The 19,201-nt window shown below is 48.9% G+C and overlaps 2 protein-coding genes across 16 annotated transcripts in view; one reads left to right on the top strand and one right to left on the bottom strand.

Annotated features, from left to right (window-relative positions):
• Positions 1-8,778, bottom strand: part of TSKS (testis specific serine kinase substrate) — a 33,513-nt gene extending 24,735 nt beyond the window's left edge. For 6 of the 10 annotated variants that reach the window (XM_081166432.1, XM_081166423.1, XM_081166428.1 and 3 more), the window contains exons 1-2: positions 3,473-3,820; positions 1,513-1,750 (exon numbers count right to left, since the gene is read on the bottom strand). In XM_081166432.1, the coding sequence (XP_081022558.1) occupies positions 1,513-1,750; positions 3,473-3,669 (435 nt within the window). In that variant the 5' untranslated portion in view covers positions 3,670-3,820. Of the gene's footprint in view, positions 1-1,512; positions 1,751-3,472; positions 3,821-8,629 lie in introns of those variants that run through there. The other 4 variants (XM_081166426.1, XM_081166427.1, XM_081166431.1 and 1 more) reach the window with 3 other exon arrangements.
• Positions 8,779-9,379: 601 nt separating this feature from the next.
• Positions 9,380-19,201, top strand: part of AP2A1 (adaptor related protein complex 2 subunit alpha 1) — a 38,803-nt gene continuing 28,981 nt past the window's right edge. For 4 of the 6 annotated variants that reach the window (XM_081166182.1, XM_081166178.1, XM_081166180.1 and 1 more), the window contains exons 1-2: positions 9,380-9,578; positions 15,220-15,288. In XM_081166182.1, the coding sequence (XP_081022308.1) occupies positions 9,512-9,578; positions 15,220-15,288 (136 nt within the window). In that variant the 5' untranslated portion in view covers positions 9,380-9,511. The remainder of the gene's footprint in view (positions 9,579-15,219; positions 15,289-19,201) is intronic. The other 2 variants (XM_081166181.1, XM_081166179.1) reach the window with 1 other exon arrangement.

The raw sequence follows: 19,201 nt of genomic DNA, 5'->3' as shown, positions 1-19,201 counted from the left end.
ATTCCTTAGCGGATTGTGCAAACCGTTATGCTTTTTATGGGGTGATGTATGGGGCACTAAGGGACGCGGGTGGCGCTGTGGGTTAAACCACAGAGCCTAGGACTTGACGATCAGAAGGTTGGCAGTTCGAATCCCCACAACGGGGTGAGCTCCTGTTGCTGGGTCCTTGCTCCTGTCAACCTAGCAGTTCGAAAGCACCTCAAAGTGCAAGTAGATAAATAGGTACCACTCTGGCGGGAACGTAAATGGTGTTTCCCTGTTCTGGATCGCCAGAAGCGACTTAGTCATGCTGGCCACATGTCCCGGAAGCTGTACACCAGCTCCCTCGGCCAGTAAAGCGATATGAGCACCGCAACCCCACAATCGGTCACGACTGGACCTAATGGTCAGGGGTCCCTTTACCTTTACCTTTATGGGGCACTGGGGATGAGTTCAGGGAACCAAAGGGCGACTTCCCCAAAATGGTTTGGGAACTGCTTGCTCTGTGGTTTGTATGGTTTGGGAGCAACTTATCCAGGCTGGGCTATGGATCTGAAATGTATGACCAGGCCTGGAAAGGGCGAGAGTCTCTGTTTGGGAAGAGTGTGGTTTACAGTGGTGCCTCGCAAGACGAACGCCTCGCAAAACGAAAAACTCACAAGACGAAAGAGTTTTCCGTTTTTGAGTCGTTCCACAAGATGTATTTCCCTATGGGCTTGCTTCGCAAGAAGAAAGCCCATAGGGAAATCTCCGGGGACCTCTTTTAAAATGCTGGCGGTCGGGAGCAAAGACTTTCGCCCACCGCCAGCCTACAGAAGAGGTCCTGGACCTCTTCTGAAGGCCGGCGGGGGGCAAAAGTCTTTGCTCCCCCCCACTTGCCTTCCCGGGACAGCGGAGACTTCTCTGCTGTCCCGGGCGATCTTAAAATGCTGGCGGGCGGCAGCGAAGCCTTCGCTGCCAACCCCCAGCATTTTAAAAGCCCCCGGGGCAGCGGAGACTTCTCTGCTGTCCCGGGCGATCTTAAAATGCTGGCGGGCGGCAGCGAAGCCTTCGCTGCCGCCCGCCAGCATTTTAAAATTGCCCCGGGACAGCGGAGGCTTCGCTGCCGCCCGCCAGCATTTTAAAATCGCCCCGGGACAGCGGGGGCTCTTAAAATGCTGGCAGTCGGCAGCAAAGCGCTCCTGTCCCCGGAGCTTGCGGGGCGGGAGGTGGGGAGAAGGGCTTTTCTTCCCACCGCCAGCCTTCAGAACAGCTTTCTGAAGGCTGGCGGTGGGAAGAAAAGCCCTTGTCCCCCCCCCCAGCCTTCAGAAGAGGTTGGGGGACAGACTGTCCCCGGACCTGGTCTGAAGGCGGTTTCCATAGGAACGCATTGATTGATTTTCAATGCATTCCTATGGGAAACCGTGCTTCGCAAGACGAAAAACTCGCAAGAAGAAAAATCTTGCGGAACGAATTAATTTCGTCTTGCGAGGCACCACTGTACTTGGCTGCCCTCACAACAGAACAATGTGTCTTTAGAACTGCTCTCCTTACCTGTTGGCTGGAGGTGTCATCTTCATCCTCGGACCACGCTGACTTGATGGGGAGCAAAGGATCCCTTCTTTCGCCACCTGCTCCTCCCGGAGGACCCCCGTCATCTGTGGATTCATTCTCAGTGGTGGTGGAGTCATCGCGCTCCCCGTCCGTTAGGTTCAGGAGTGAAACGTTGGTACAGGCGGAGGAACGCTTCAAGTTGAGGTTGGGGTTTTCATTGGTCACGGTGGGCTCAACCCTGAGGTGTGTGTGTGGGGAGAAAAAGGCACACACATACATTAGCCAAGATGATATCCCATGGCGGTCACTTTCAGATTTCAGAGAAGAAGAGGAGTTTGGATTTGATATCCCGCTTTATCACTACCCGAAAGAGTCTCAAGGCAGCTAACATTCTCCTTTCCCTTCCTCCCCCACAGCAAACACTCTGTGAGGTGAGTGGGGATGGGAGACTTCGGAGAAGTGTGACTGGCCCAAGGTCACCCAGCAGCTGCATGTGGAGGAGCGGAGACGCGAACCCGGTTCACCAGATTATGAGTCTACCACTCTTAACCACTACACCACACTGGCTCTCAGAGAAGCACCTGTGTTCATCTGGTGCAGCAAAAAGGGACTCGCAGAACCTCAGAGGTTAACAGATTTATTGTGGCATCAGTTGTAAGGGGGGTCAGAGAGAAGGGGGTCACTTTCTAAGAGAAGGATGCTCTTGGCTCTTGGCCAGTCACAATTTGGTCTCCCAAGACTACAGTTTCCAAGTTCTAACCCCTTCTCTGAGCCAAATACCTAAGGAAAGCAGGCAGAAATCCTAGGTCTTGAGAGGAAGGCATCAGGTAGGTTAAAGGGGGCGGGCAGACACAAAACCAGGGTTCCTGGGTTCTCAGTGACAACAACTCTCTTGAGCACATCTTTGCCTGGCAGTTCAGTGCAGTTCAGCTAAAGATGTTCCTTTCTAAGTACCATACTTGCTTGAGGCGTGGGCTGGCTAAGAGCAAAGAGGACAGAGGAACAGGCTTGAGGTGGCTCAGCGAGAACTGAGGTGGCTAGAGCAAGGTTTTATGGGACTGGGAAATCTCCGATTCCATGGGAAGGGCTCAGGGGGCACAGGGTACTGGAGCAGGGATGTCTGGGTCCCTGAGATTTCAGAGAAGGGAAGATTTCTAGCATCTTATCTTTGTTGAAAGATCAGGAGTCAGACCACACTAATTCTGGTGTGGAACACTCATCCACCCAGCTTTCTAGAGCTGTAGACAAAACCCCTTGGACAGGAATGAGGGAAAATGCATTAAGGGCCTCTCTAGACTCTAGGTGGGTTCGGGTGGTCATTCTGCAACATGTCATCGATGCAATAATAAGCACATTAGTGGAGGATTTGTACCAGGCTATTCACACACCCTTCCGCTTTTATTAGTACTGCGAAGCTTCTGAAGCTTTATTGCATTATTGGTGTCTGGAAGGGAATGCTTGTGCTATAGCACAACCCCCCCGTGCCGATACTTTGCGGTATGAAAAATTACAGGTTTTCAGCAGGACGTTGGAGCACATGAACTGATTGGGAACGAAGCAGCATGGCCACCCTGAAACTTCTGCAGGCGCAAAGCTTGTTGAAAGGGGAACCGAACTGATACACTATCAGGAGCATGAAGTGTCATGAGTCTGCACAATAAAATGGATTTCTGGAGGGAACCTTAAGGCTGCTTCTCCATCTAGCCCAGGACTGTCTACACCAGGGGTGGGGGGAGCTCTGGCCCTCTAAATGATGCTGAATTACAACTCCCATCATCCCTGGCCACTGGCCACGCTTGCTTGGGCAGCTGGGAGTTGTAGTTTGGCCACATCTCATGTAGAGTCGCCAGTAGAGAAGGGTTTTCCCCACTAACCTCCTACTTAGAGATGCGCTCCACCACTGATCTCCAATCCCTCCCAACAGATTCCAGCATGTCCCGAGTAGTGCATTGAACTCCACCTCCACCCCTTCCCTTCCCAGGGCTCCCACCCATGGAAAGAGACGGCTTTCTTCTTTTTGGGGAAGCCCTTCAGGCTGCTCGACTTCCCCAGCTGCTCCTTGCTGCCCTGAGCCCGACTCTCCGTCCCCGTCGATGTGTCTCCAGCTTCGTTGATTTCCTTGGACTGCCAGATGGTCTTCACCACAATGTTGGCCATTCCTGGGTTGGGTATGGATTATCTGGTTCAAGCGCGGATTTCCTTTCCTGTGCCACGACAGGGAACATCTACCGCCTCCAAGCCAACCGGCACTCCAGGGAGGGCGGGGGCCTCCCAGCTGCTCCCCATGACCTCACAACAGCTGCCGTGGCGCCCATGATCACATGACCCCACCTTCCTAGCTTTGCCCTGTGCCGCCAACGTTCTGTGATGTCAGTGCTGTCGCCATGGGAAAGAAGAACCTGGTGCTCTCGATTAGTTTTTCGGACTTCAGCTCCCATCAGCCCCAGCCCGCACAACCAATCATGAGGGGCGATGGGAGTGGTAGTCCAAAACATCTGGAGGGCACTAAGGCCCTATCTGCACTATTCATTTAAAGCAGTATCATACCACTTTAAATATTCCCCCAAAGAATTCTGGGAGCTGTAGTTTGTTAAGGGTGCTGTGAGTTGTTAGGAGACCCGCTGTTCCCCTTACAGAACTAAAATACCCCAGTTGCTTTAATAATCAATATTTTCCGGGAGCTCTCCTAACAACTCTCAAAACTTTTAACCAGCTACAGTTCCCAAGAACTGTTTCTCTGCTCTGGTTTGATCTCCATCTTTTTCCCTCCTGAATTTTCAAGATCTCGCTTTGTTTTTCGAGTCTTAATTGTTTCCTTCATGCTGTACAAATAAATCTCTGTCTTTATATATTTGGCGGTTTATTATTTTTTGTTACTTCTTCGAAAGGTACAAGAGCAGAACAAAACTGCAGCTGCAGGCAAGCCTTTCATTTAGGATTTTTACTAAATTGCTTGGTGTCAGGATTTGTCCGCCTAACAGGCCGAACCAAAACACAGAGAAGAACCTACTTGCTGCTGCAATAGGAGTCATGTCATTGTCTGCCTCTGGAGACAAGCCTGAAGGATTTCCCCCCTGAAAGTTTATTACCTGTGAGGCAAGGAAGGAGACTTCACATTGCAGCTGGGCAAAACGTTGTGTGCAAACTAGAGAAGACAAGCAAGACTCATAAGTGTCAATGAGGCAGTTATAGTACAGTGAGTGGTACCTCAGGTTGAGTACTTAATTCATTCCGGAGGTCCGTTCTTAACCTGAAACTGTTCTTAACCTGAAGCGCCACTTTAGCTAATGGGGCCTCCTGCTGCTGCCGCACCGCTGGAGCACAATTTCTGTTCTCATCCTGAAGCAAAGTTCTTAACCCGAAGCACTATTTCTGGGTTAGCGGAGTCTGTAACCTGAAGCGTATGTAACCTGAGGTACCACTGTAATTAAAAGCAGGATTAGATAAAATAATGGAGTCTAGGGCTGCGTATACACTATGCGTTTAAAGCATATTTCCCCTCCACAAAATACCCTGGGAACCACAGTTTGTTAAGGTCTGAAGCTCTGTGAGTACCTAGGGTTCTTGTTTTTGGAGGGATGTGCTTTAAATGTGAAGTATTCACCCAGCCTAGTTCCCCCATCAGTCAGAACAGCAAGAAATGGAATCTGCGTTCTCAGAGTCTGATCACCAGATGATGGAGATGATGAACAACTTTTGGCAACCATCTGTCTTGGCATTAAGGTTCAGTTGGCAGAGTTCCTCTGGTGACGCCGATTGCATCAGAATACATTTCTTTTGGCAGCTGAACAGGTGAATTCTGGATTGTCAAAACCAGTCACAGGTATTGTATTTATTTCTGAGATTTGTGCTCCATCTCCCTGTATCACATCTGCCTTCACTGCCACAGCTATTAAGCCTGTAGTAAGTAAATAGTGAATGACACAGTGCTTTGTGTCTCACACCCACACATGAGCTACATGTTGGAGGAGCCAGTTATTGTTATGCTCTTCCACGCCAACACAGAATCTGCTTTGCCAGGGACCAGAGTTTCTGACTCACTAATATCAGTTGCGAGCTGCAGATACTACTCTGATTCACATGGAATACTAAAACACAGATTAGCATTACATGAAAGAGCCACTGCTCCCTTCCTGGCATGGTTATATGTTCAGGAACCACAGGTTGCCGTGCCGTCATAACATAACAAACTTTAAAACCAAAATTTCAACCCATAGTTTAAAAAGCTGGCTTGCTTCAACAGTTAAGATTCCCCAGAGTTTAGGGCTTGGATGCAACATTAAACTATGAGTCACCTAAAAAGCAAACTATGGAAACTTCTGATTTCCTCCTCAGCGCTACACCAGAGAAGGGAGCATGGAAGCCAGAGGCTTGCTGCAATGTGCCCTTGTAACACCAAACCATCGTTTAGCATTACTATATGTGCAAAACATCCCAGAGTCAGATTAGACAGACATCTGGTTTAACTCCAAATGCTTTCTACTACAGTAGTACCTCAGTTTTCAAACGTAATACGTTCTGGAAGACCGTTCAAGTTCTGAAACATTTGAAAACCAAAAACTCAATACAGAAGCCGCATGGCATGTTCAACTTCTGAGGTGTGTTCAAAAACCAAAGCACTTACTTCCAAGTATACGGCATTCAAAAACCAAAATGTTTGTCAGCGTATATGTTCGGAAACAGAGGTACCACTGTACAGTCAAACCTTGGTTGTCGAACGTAATCCGTTCCGGAAGGCCGTTCGGCTTCCAAAACGTTCTACAACCAAGGCGCAGCTTCTGATTGGCTGCAAGAGCTTCCTGTGCTCAAGCGGAAGCTGTGTTGGACATTTGGCTTACGAAAAACGTTTGAAAACCAAAGCATTTACTTCCGGGTTTTCGGCATTTAGGAGTGGAAACTTCCGAAAATGGAGCCATTTGGGAGCCGAGGTTTGACTATTCTATAGAGTGGCTGGGGTTGATGCGAGTTGTGGTCCAAAATAGCAGGAGTTCTAGCTGCTCAGCCCCATCCCTTTGAGCAGTGAAGGCCACCTCATTATGGGGCACTGGCCCAAGCTCAGAATGCTCACACCTCTAGTGTGGTGTAGTGGTTATGAGCGGTTAAGAGCTGTTAAGAGCCAGTGTGGTGTGGTGGTTAAGAGCGGTGGACTCGTAATCTGGTGAACCGGGTTCGCTTCCCAGCTCCTCCACATGCAGCTGCTGGGTGACCTTGGGCCAGTCACACTTCTCTGAAGTCTCTCAGCCTCACTCACCTCACAGAGTGTTTGTTGTGGGGGAGGAAGGGAAAGGAGAATGTTAGCCACTTTGAAACTCCTTCAGGTAGTGATAAAGCGGGATATCAAATCCAAACTCCTCTTCTTCTTCTTCTTCTCTCTGCCTTCTTACTTCAGCCCCATTGACACAATACATTTAAAGCTCCATGAAAGCACTTTAAGCGAGGTTGGTTTTTAAACCACTCTGCGAACTGTAGCTCTGTGAAGTAAATAGGGGAAGGGCGTGTCCTCCTAACAAACTACAGTTCCCAGAATTTTGAAGGAAACCATGTCTATTTAAAGTGGTATCATAGCGTGGTGATACAGTGTGAATGGCGCCTCACAAACAGACTTAAGGGTGGCACTGGCTTCCTCCTCCTTAGTCTCCGCAGTGCCACTGTAGAACTCAGCAATAAGCAGGATGGGAACAAAACTAGAATTAAGCTGGGTCTTCCTGCCATTGGCAAGGGCTCCACTTGCTACTGTGTCTCCCTGCCTTCCACCCTACAGGTTCCAATGGACACCAATTACAGGTGCCCTTGACTGTGAGGTACTCAGTACCTATGAGGGGCAAGGAAAGGCGTCCTTCAGCCACCAGCTAAGCAAGTTTCAGATTGTTGTTGTTTAGTCTTGTCCGACTCTTCGTGACCCCATGGACCACAGCACGCCAGGCACTCCTGTCTTCCACCGCCTCCCGCAGTTTGGTCAAACTCATGTTAGAGCTTCAAGAACACTGTCCAACCCTTCTCCTTGTGCCCTCCATCTTCCCCAACATCAGGGTCTTTTCCAGGGAGTCTTCTCTTCTCATGAGGTGGCCAAAGTATTGGAGCCTCAGCTTTAGGATCTGTCCTTCCAGTGAGCACTCAGGGCTGATTTCCTTCAGAATGGAGAGGTTTGATCTTCTTGCAGTCCATGGGACTCTCAAGAGTCTCCTCCAGCACCATAATTCAAAAGCATCAATTCTTTGGCGATCAGCCTTCTTTATGGTCCAGCTCTCACTTCCATACATCACTACGGGGGAAACCATAGCTTTTACTATACGGACCTTTGTTGGCAAGGTGATGTCTCTGCTTTTTAAGATGCTGTCTAGGTTTGTCCTTGCTTTTCTCCCAAGAAGCAGGCGTCTTTTAATTTCGTGACTGCTGTCACCATCTGCAGTGATCAGAGCCCAAGCCCATGGAACCCAAGTTTCAGATACTCAGCACTTACTCCCTGCCTCTGAGATCCTTAGTAGGAGTGACTTGCCTAGCATGCAGGCATTGGCCAAAGGAAGGCCAATGACTAGAGAAGGAAATGCAGCCCTGATCCTAGACTCCAACCTCATTTTATGTTGAGAATCTTTTACTGCACTCAAGAGCCTTTTGGGTATAAAAAGTGGGGTACAGTGGTACCGCAGGTTAAGTACTTAATTCGTTCTGGAGGTCCATTCTTAACCTGAAACTGTTCTTAACCTGAAGCACCACTTTAGCTAATGGGGCCTCCCGCTGCCACTGTACCGCCGCTGCATGATTTCTGTTCTCATCCTGAAGCAAAGTTCTTAACCTGAGGTACTATTTCTGGGTTAGCGGAGTCTGTAACCTGAAGCGTATGTAACCCGAGGTACCACTATATATAAAATAAAATGGCATAGTTTCCTTTTCATTATGTGTGGAAGCAGCTGCTTAGCCCAGGCTATGACCTTTTGCAATTATACCTGTGCCTGCAACTGCTTTAGTGGGGGAATTGCCAGAAGTGTATCCCTGGAAGCAGGCGAGTTTGAAGAGGCAAAGTTTGCTCACTATTTTATGACACGTTACTTCTTTTTCATAAAGATTTACCCTACTATGACTTTTATTTTTAAAAAAATGACTTTAAAGGGTCACCTACTTCTTTACAGGAGCAATACTCTCTAGCCTTAAAGCAAAAGAACGCGTCGGAAGGTGGCGCACAGGACTCGAACTCATCCTCCGAAAAGTGAAGGATTAGAACACACACCGCGTTCTTCCCCTTTACGGTCTACTCCTAGCGCTTATTGGCTCAAACGTGGTGACGACATTCGCACCGCCTCTCCGGAAATGCAGACCAGTCTCCAAGCCTCCGCCCCCACCATTCCTTTTGCCGCCGTTCCCCTGTCAGCCCAGTCAGCCAATGCGACAAGGAGTTTGGCTTGAAGGACAAGGGGTTTCCCGTCCAATAAGAGCCTAGAAGAAGTGTTGATCGCCTGTCAGTTGGGCGGAGGTTTCCTTTCTTTTTCTTTTACGAAGAAAAAAATCCTCTAGCTTGCTGATTTCGCAAGAAGCACCAGAAAAGGGGAGCTGAGAGGAGGGGTGGGGCGGAGCATTTGCTGAGCGACATGTATGAGAGGCCACTGGGAGAGAGAGACTATCTGAAGGGGCGGGAGGAAAGGAGCTGCAGGCGGGACTTGCCGTGACTCCCGCCCAATGGAAAATGCCGAGCAGTCCGGGACTTATTTGACATAAGGAGCCCACTGGATCCAATAGGGCGGGATTTAAATCTGCCGGGCAAATCGCGGGGGAGACTGGTTTGATTTCCACCAATAGGCGCAGGGATAGGGTTGAGGGGCGGCCCCGCGGCCCAATAGGACGGCGAAGCGTCCCTGCGACGGACGGAGCGAGCGGCCAATCGGGTCGGTCCGGGTCGGGTTCGGTTGCTTGCTTGCTTTGCTGGGCCAGGTTCGGGGCCGCGGAGCGGAGAGCGGAACGGGGGGGTAGCGTCGCCCGAGGGGGGTCCCGATCCGCCACCGCAACCATGCCGGCCGTTTCCAAGGGAGACGGGATGCGGGGCCTGGCCGTGTTCATCTCCGACATCCGAAACTGTGAGGGGACGCGGACCTTGGGGAAGACCGTACCGCGGGGTGTGGAGTGGGGGGGGGGCGGCGGCGGGAGGGAGGCATTGCGAGGGAGGGAGGGAGAGAGACGCTGTGGGGCGTCGGGGGGGGGCGGGCGTCGGACCGCGGGGAGGACTGGGGAGGGGCCGGGTTGGGCAGCGGCCAAGGGGGTGGGCGAGCCGGCGGAGGGGGCGGCCGTTGGCTGAGGGCGAAGGCAGGCAGGGACGGAGGGGGTTCTTCCCAGGCTCCTCGCAGGGGGTCGTGGCGAGTGTGGGGTGGGGTGGGGTGGGGAAAAGGGAGCGAGCGAGCCACTGCAAGGTGATGGGTTAAGAGTGGACACGCTTGGCATTTCGGGCATGCCCGCCAAGAGAGTGGGCCGCGTGGGGCACTGTGAGAAATGGGCATCGTTGTGGGGGGGGTTGGGGGGGAGGGGTGCAGCTGGAGGGAGACAGAAGTGGCCTGAATGACTGGGGGATGCCGGGTTGACTGGAGGCTGCCCCCCCCCACCCAAGGGCTACGCAGGTGATGCTGCCAGTGGGATGTGCCGTTTTCAGCGCCAGGTGTTCCCTGACTCCAGGACTTAAGGCCTTGGAGAAAGGCGAAGGGGGGTGATGAGCAGGAAGTTGCAGGGCAGGGGGGTGGGGTGGGGTAAGGTGAGGCATTGGGGGCAAAAAAAAAAGAGGAAAGAGGTATAGGAGGACTGTGGAGAGGTTCCCCGCTTTATCCAGGCGGGAGTTGGGGTTCTCCTTCTCTGCTAACGCAAGGGCATCCCAAGAGGTTGCATTCCGGTACTCGGGTCTTGCCAGGGCAGATTGGATGGACTGGCTCCAGAACTTCCCTTGGGCTGAGTTAGGTTTTGCATGAATTGCCTTTCTTTGAGGAGTGTTGTGTTGCATGTAGGGTTGAAACGGATCTCCAGAAGTTGGCACCGTAAGGAATGTTGCTGCCAGCAAATGAGGAACAGCTATGTACATCCTGTGTCGTGGTTTTTTAAAAAAAGGATGGTGGGAGGAGGAGATTCTGCTCTGAAATGACAAAATAAATTGTGGCAGGGCTTCTGATTCTTGTTGGGTAGGACATCTTTTCCATGGGGTTCGTACCCCATGGCTGTTGGCTGGCTTCTAGAGGAGCAACAGTTAACAGGTCAAATGTGTGGCTCTGTTAGAGCATGGCTGTTGAGTACACATTTGTGGTTCGTTACAAAACCCTAGTATTATTTGACACTCTCGAGCACATAAATTTCCAGTTTCTGGGCTTAGTAGCAAGTATTTAGCAAGTCGTTTCTCAAACTGCTTTTATGATCTTGGGAGAGATTATAGTGGTCACGGAAACAAGGGTGTTATATTTGAAACCGAGGAGATCCCAATCCAGCTTTCATCTGCTTATATGGGGATGCTGTGTGGCCAGAGGCTAGAATTATTTGATTCAGCCCACTTTCCCCACCTCCTTCTCTTGAATCCTAGTTTCCCCCTCCACCCTTCCTCTCCTTGGCAAAGAAACCCACAGACACAAGTGTTGTGCAACATCAATTTTGCAAGAACAATACAAGTAGCGGTTACCAGAACAATACTCTGTGGGTGACAGCTTGCAGGGTTAATGTCACATCGTCATTTTTAGACAGCAGATCTCCTAAAACTTATTCCTTTCCCTTCTACTCCCACCACTGAGGTTTAGCAATGAAGTCTGAGTGTAAGAGCACAACCCATCACCGTAATAGAAAATATTATTAAAAAGTGAATTTGACCAGGCCGTGACAAAATGTAGTTATGTCACATGTTGGAACATTCTTGAGATAACTTCATTGCACTGAAAATTAATTGGGGAGAGGGGAGGAGAGACTCACCCTGTAGTGCAGAGGTGGGGAAGCTTTGGCTATCTGGGTATTGCTAAACTACAACTCCCATCTTCCTTGGCCATTGGGTGTTCTTGCTAGGGCTGATGGTAGCTGCACTTCAGCAACTTCTGGAGGACCATGGGTTCCCCACCCTTGCTGTAGGAAATTCAGCAGAGCTTAAAGACTGTCTGAATTGGCAAAGGGTAAGTGAAGACACAGGCCTCTTTCCCTGTGTCTTTGCTTGGAGACGGAGGTTTTGTGTGTATGTGTGATGTTCTAGATTCGAGGCTGCCTTTGAACACTGTAGCTGGCCCTGGCATCTCTGTAAATAAATATTATGGAAGTGACTATAGTTCGGTGGTTGAGCATGTGCTTTGTGTGTAGAACATCCCAGGTTCAATTGCTAGAATCCTAGTTAAAAACAAATAAGGTAACAGATGATGAGAGAGCCTTTCTTTGCCTGAGATTCTACAGAGCTGCTGCCAATCAGATTATATGATACAGGCTAGATGAGCAGTCAGACCTGGTATAAGTAAGGCATCTTCTAGGTTTCTAAGGATCTAAACTTGCAAGATCAGAGTTCAAATCTCAGCTTAAGCCTCAACTTGGGCCTCTTACTGAGGTGGCTTTATGCAGATTTATGCAGACCCATATGCCTACTGTATCACATTGGCTACTGGTATTTGGAGACACCAGTATTTTGTCCGTTCTTCTCTGAATTAAAACCTGGAAGTGGGTGGTCCATTTCTGGAACTCCTGTTGACACACCTCCTCAGTGCTTATGTCCTAAAAACAGCCAAATTAAATGAGTGGTTCCTCCTGCGCCTTTAATAACTGTGTGCAGGAGGGCATTTTGTCAGGTGCAACATGTCCTGCAGGAATGAGAAAAGCAGCAGCTGCCAAAATTTCCTGGCAAACAACTATTAAAGGTGCAGGGGGCCTGCCCTTTTTGGCAGCCAGCCATTCTAGTCTCAGGAAATCCCACATTCCTGTTTGTGAAAAGTGAACCCTTATCCTCCATTTCCACCTGTAAAATGGGCAAAGACTGAAGGGGACTTTGACTGAAGGTCATATGAATGAGCGAACCAGGCCAAATCATTTGCAGTTGCAAGCCACAAACTGTTAACAGAGACATCAGTGTTTAGAAAATGTCAGAGAGGTGTTTCCGCAAGGCCTTAGGATGAATATTTTGGGACGGGATGTTGTGTGCAAAATGTTTTGAGTTGCAGGTGTCTCTTCTATTGACATGACAGAAATGGTGTGTTGAGGGTTGGGAGAATTCTAGAGAAGTTTCTGAAAGGAGCAACAGTTCAGGCTTCCTGAGGCTCTCTCCAGCACCAGCGAAAGAAGGAGCAGGCAGCCAGGGAAGCACCAGGGAATGTGTGGGCAGCAGTGCTGCGTCTGAGCCGGAAAGGAGGCTGCATCTCAGCGCCAGTTGATATGTTATGCTTTTGAAGATGTAGGAGTCCTTCCAGCAGTTGCATATGTGGGTGGATGTCATGTGGGAAACATTAATGCAGACCTGTGAAATCTGGAATTCCATGATGGGCTGAGAGCTTGGCCTCGGGAGTGGGACACTGAATCCTGCATCAGTGGGGAAGCTAAGGAGATGTGGAGATCAGTGATGGGGGTGGGAGCCTCATGGAAAAGTCTCTGGGCTTCTAAAGCAAGAGCAGGATGCAATAGTTAACACATTTCACAGGTCTGTCGCAAAGACATTCCTGCTTGTTACTGATTTCCTCATATTATACAGTCATGCAGGTATTAATAGACCTGTGAGTCTTCTATTAGGGGCGATGGATCTTCGTGGAAAACCATGTTTGGGAAACCTGTGGCCTTCCCTAAATTGTTGGACTCCAGCTCCCTTCCCACCAGCCAGGAAAGGTGGGAGTTCTGGTCCGGGTCCAACAACATCTGGAAAGCCACCCTAGAGGGGGGTCATGAGCCCTTATGTTTTAGGTTCTTTCTTTCTTTTTGCACCTCTTAAGCATTGTGATGTTGGACCATTCACTTGGCACTGCTCACACCCTCCTGACAGGGTGTTACTGGGACAAAATGAGAGAGCAATCGAGACTGTTTAACTGCATGACACTTTCTATTTTTATACACACACACATATATATATTTAAAAAGACTCCTGGCAATGAAATTGGACTAAGGAACTTAGTTGTTTTTCCTGCTTCATTCACAACAAATGCAAGGAGTTGTGTGTTTACCTGTTTGTGTCAGGTAAAAGTGGTAGCGAGCATCTAGTTTGGATTTGTCCCCTGTTTAAGTTAAAACATATGGTGGAGATATAAGGGAACACACTCTTTAGAGAGCATCACCCTGCACTGTAGTTTAAATAATAATTTCCAACCAACCAACCACCCTCCAGGGTAGCTCCTCCGGCTTTCTGTTTTGTTGGGTTAAGAAGCCCATATGTCTTTCACCCTTCCATTTAATGGTTTCTCCTAGCTTTGAGCTTACCATGTTTCAGTCCTGAGCAAGGAAGGATCAGTGGAGACTATCCCGTTATGGTGAATGGGGCACTCCCCAACCAACCTCTATCTGACTTCTATCAGTCCTCGGGTGGCATCAGCTGGCAGCTTCCTCCTCAGTTTCAGTAGTGCAGAACTCAGCAGGGAAGAGGATGGGATTGCAAAGCTATACATGAGTTGGCTCTTCGCATCATTGGCTCTGACTCCACCCTCTGCTGGTTTCCATGCCTTCCGATCCCAGTGGGTGACCTACTATTGCCATTGGGCACCTGCCTTCTTCCCCAAAAGGGGTCAATCACTGTGTCCCATATATAAAAAGCAGCCCCATACCAGAACAGGTTGTATATGCAAGGGATCCATGTGTACTTGCCCCCGCCCCCTGTTTATGGGTGGTTTTGTGCTTCACCTGGCAAACCCTTTTTAGGTCCTAGGTCCTGTCACTAAAAGTGGCTGTTGTGGAAATAAGAGATGGGGTTCCCTTTTCTGAGAGTGGGTCTGTCTTCAATCTGGCTCTCGCTCACTCAGGAGCCAACTGGAAAAGGGGTGTTTACTCTTCAGGTGCTCCTGTGTAGACAAGAGAAGTCTGCCCTTTCTTGCCAGGTCTAGTATGGGGTTGACTGCTTCACACAGCCACCTCCAAAGCGGTACAAGTTGCCTTTTGTGGGTGACCTCTGTGGGCTTCCCCCCTCCCTGTAAGGACCGACAGATGTGGGAGGTCCATGGCTGAATCGTCCAATTCCCCCTCCCTTCATTTAAAAGCAGACCCCAAAATTAGATCAGAGCAGTGGGCGGGTAGTAATCCTTTCTTCCTATACCACTTCCCGAATCTGGGTGTTTTCTATCAGGGCAAAGAGCAGTAGCTTTATTCAGTGTGTTTGTGTTAGATTTTGGTTGGGTAAATAGCTGTCTGGGGTTAAATCCCACCTTTTCCCTAGGGCTACTGCTCTAATCAAAATCAGAGTTCCCTGGTGGCTTCTAAGGTGTCATTTCTGGGGGGGGGGGAGTTTGGAGCTCTGATCACAGATCTTGTGGTCTGGATCTCATGTACTTTGGCCCTTAAGTGATAGCAAAGCAGCAAAATGGCTATGACTCTTTCCTTTTGGTGTGTTGCTGGATGATGTTTTGTTCATGACCGTTTCCATTTGCTGGTATTTTTTCCAAGCTCTTTCTCTCTCCCCCAATATTATTTCTTTGTTCCCTTTACGTAGTGGTAGGCATTTAGTAGTACCAAGCACATATCCAGGTGAGTTGAGTGGGTGTTGCATAGAGAAGGCTGGCTTGTCCCTTGTTTGAATGCCTTTGTCTTTGATTCCAGGTAAGAGCAAAGAGGCTGAAATCAAACGAATCAACAAAGAGTTGGCCAATATCCGGTCCAAATTCAAGGGTAAGTCCTTCCTCGGCTATCTCTCCCTCCTCTCTCCCCCTTCCCCCTTCTTCCAATCTGCAGGATATGCTATTTCACACCATAGATCCCGACAGCAGCTCCATGAGTCAGCCTGACTTACTCACGGTTTCTCGTTTTTTTCCTCTCTCTCTCTCTCTCTTCCTCCACGACTGTGCTTATCTGTAGTCATTGCCCAGGTTGGTTCAGCTCTCGCCGTCCATCTTTTCCTAATACCCTGTCATCAATGCTCTGCAGAAAGGTGCTTTATGTAGTCCGTCCGCAGGCAACAGATGAGGGATGACCCTGTGCTCAGGGTCGAAATGCTAAACAGCTGGACTGTCCCAGCTGGTCTGCCTCCACAAGCTGGACTGTCTCCAGCTGGGACATTGAAATGAACTTGAAAAGTCTGATTCCCAGGCCCTCTGCTCTGACTGGTAGCCCTTCTTTCTCTTCCTCGAGAATCCGGGAGTTGCTTGTGCCAGCACCGTGCACAGTCCTGTTTTAAACCAGTCTCGTCCAATGTGGCCAGACAACCTTTTGCTTCTGATGCACTGAACTCCCTCCCCACCCAAACCTGGATCCAGATATTGATCTTTGCATATTTGAAGCTTCTGGAACACGCTGGGGTGGGTGGGTGTTGCAGGGCTATTTGTGTTGCTGGAGAAGGGCAATTTTCTCTGCTTCCGCTGCAAAACAAAAGAGGGGAGGCTTGGAACAGAAACCCAAACTGTGTTCCTTGGTTGGATTAGCAGAATTTAACAAGCTCAGTTCCTCAACAGTCTTTGTGGTCAGGCCATTCAACAAGGAGGGCGGGGTAGGGCCGTCAAAAGTGCACAGTTGTGCAATTTGTGACAAGTTTCTTTCAAAGGAGGAGCATGTTTGAGTTAGGAGCATAACAGAAACCAGCAGTCCTTCAGGTACAATCCACTTATCCTCCCACCCCTGGGAACACAAGAATGTTGTTAAGGACCAGACAACCAACCCCGATTATTTCACTTTGTGTCATGTGGCAGATAGCAGTGATTACCACAAATGCATACGCTGCTTAGATCCTCTTTATCCCACCCAACTGTCACTAGTCTACTTCCAGAGAACCTTGTGGTTCCCAGAACCCCATCCCCAAAAAATCCAGTCATGTTGGTTCCTTCCTTCCACTGGCCGTCTCTACCAAACCTCCTCCTTTTCTCAGAGCACAGCATGATCTAGCTGTCTGGGAATCTCTGTGGATGTTAACTGCATGCTGCAGTTTCGAAACTGCCTGCAGAATCCTTTGAACCTGAGTGTTCGTTTCAATTTGAAGGGGAAAGTTTCTAGCTCTCATTATTTGGCAGCGTGTTGTCTTTTGGCAGAAATGGTTACCTGGGTAGAGTTCCTTCGCTCAGTGTTGCTTTGGATCCCTCTCGCTCCCCGTCCCCGCGTGTTACGAAATAGTTACGTCTTCCTCGGTTCTCATCAAGAATAGCTCAGATGGTGGGGAGAAGAATGAATGGCACAACCACAATGCGACAGCAGTTTGACCTTCTATTCTATGAACAGCTCCTTTGCAATTTCAAATTGAAGACTTTTATAATATATTGTCGTAATTTCCTGCATTAGTGTTGCAGGAGAGGAATGGATCTTCCGTGAGCTCCATTGCCCCCGAGGTTGCATCACAAATGTGTTTTACGATACTCCTGGGCACAGTATTTTTCCCCATCTCGCATGTATGTAAGCATGCACCCAAACACACTAAGTCATGCCTGCATACATTGGAGGCAAGTCTTTCAAAGTGCCTGCTTTTTGTGCAGAAGGTCCCACCTTCAATCTGCGGCATCTCCAGACGGGGTTGGGAGACAGCGTTACCTGAAATGCTGGAGAGCTGCTGCCAGTCAAAGTAGACAGTAGTGAGACAGATGGACCAATGACCTGACTCTGAATAATAATAATCATAATAATAACAAATTTTATTTATACCCCGCCCTCCCCAGCCAGAGCCGGGCTCAGGGCGGCTAACACCAGTAAAATTACAGTAAAATCATAATAGGGAGGAAAAACCCCAACTTAAAATACAGGTTAAAATGCATTTTAAAATGCAGCCTCATTTTAAAAGTAGCCCATAGATCAAAACCATAAGGGGAGGGAAACATAAGGGTCAGACTGAGTGCAAACCAAAGGCCAGGTGGAACAGCTCTTGTCTTGCAGGCCCTGCGGAAAGATGTCAAGCCCCTCAGGGCCCTAGTCTCTTGTGACAGAGCATTCCACCAAGTTGGGGCCAGTACTGAAAAGGCCCTGGCCCTAGTTGCGACCAATCTAACCACCTTGCGACCTGGGACCTCCAAAATGTTGTCATTTGTGGACCTTGAGGTCCTCTGCGGGGCATACCAGGAGCTTCCTAAGCAATTCCTTCTTTGTTGGAAAGAGACTGGAGAAAAAGAGAGTCCTCTTCTTCTCTGCAGTGCTGGTTAGAGTAGCCTGGAAAGGGATACAATCTTCCTTCCCTTACCTGAAAAGGGATGTTTAGTATAGCACTTGCCAGAGGCCAAAGTGGAATCCAGAGATTTTGTGGACAGAACTTCTGGCACTTTTGAGCCCACTTGCACCAGTGGGAAGAATCTGCTGAGATGGAGCAGAATCCAAGCCTGAGAAACTCTATCCTTGAGATGGGAAGGGGATCAAGTTTGTAGTCATTTACTTATTTAACAAAATCCATATGCCATTTTATTATTGCTTTTTAAAATTGGTTTTTATTAAATATTGTGTTACAAAACAAACAGGAAACAGAGATTCCACTTTTGAGTCATAGTGTCTTTTTCACAGTTCGTTTACATTCGGTATGAGACACAATTGTCTTAGACTTCGTGCGGTTTTGGGGAGGGGGATATACCGCTAGTGTTAAAAAAACCAACCAACCTCTAAGCGGTTTGCAAAAATACAAAATAAAACATTCAATTGTTTATTAAAAACCAGTTAAAACCATTATTTTAAGCAAAAAATTTAAAAAATATTAAAGTCAGCAGTAGCTAAAAAAAGAGATGAAAGGCATGCGACGTCTACATAGAATCGTATAATTGTGGAGTTGGAAGAGACCCCAAGGGTCATCTAGTCCAACCCCCTGCAATGCAAGAATCTTAGCTAAAGCATCCATGACAGATGTCACTGAAAAAGAATACAGTGGAACCTCGTCTCACGGACGTTCCAAGTTGCGACTGTGGCAAACCCAGAAGTAAACACCCGGTTTGCTGCGATTCATGCATGCATGGAAGCGGCTTCTGCCATCTGCACGTATGCACAAGCGGCTGCCGCCTCTATGCATGCTCAGAAGCGCGCTGCCACCGAATGTGCATGCGCACAACGGCGCCTCTACTAGCGTCTGGTTTCGCCCAGCGGATGGGCCTCCGGAATGGATTATGATCGTAAGTAGAGGCTGTACTGTGCAGTGAAGGTGCCTTCACTGGTATCAATGAGGAAGGAGATCCAAAGTGTAGGTGCTGCCACACTAAAAATATAGATTACCGTATTTTTCGCTCTATAACACGCACCCGACCATAACACGCATGTAATTTTTAGAGGAGGAAAATCCGTAGGCACGCCACCCGTAGGCATTCCCTCCATAACACGCACAGACATTTCCCCTTACTTTTTAGGAGGGAAAAAGTGAGTGTTATGGTGCAAAAAATACGGTACTTACAAGTGGGCATTATTTGGCCTCTTTAGCAGTGGATATATGGGGTAAGGGGATCCCATAAGTAAGCTTGCTATGCCCATTAAGCAGGTCAGGCATCTCTGTTAGGCAGCGTGTGGTGGCCACCTCAGGCAGCAGATTTTGGGTGCTATGGAAGAGCAGCGAATGGCTGGCAATTTTAATTTATTAGTATTATAGCTGGAGAAAGGGACTTTGTGGGATTGGCTGCGTCAACTGCTAAAATAACATGGC

The sequence above is a fragment of the Podarcis bocagei genome (assembly GCF_964188305.1).
Source record: "Podarcis bocagei genome assembly, chromosome: 13".
Classification (NCBI taxonomy): Eukaryota; Metazoa; Chordata; class Lepidosauria; order Squamata; family Lacertidae; genus Podarcis; species Podarcis bocagei.
The sequence above is the reverse complement of the archived record's forward strand: the minus strand, read 5'-3'. Positions and strand labels throughout refer to the sequence as shown.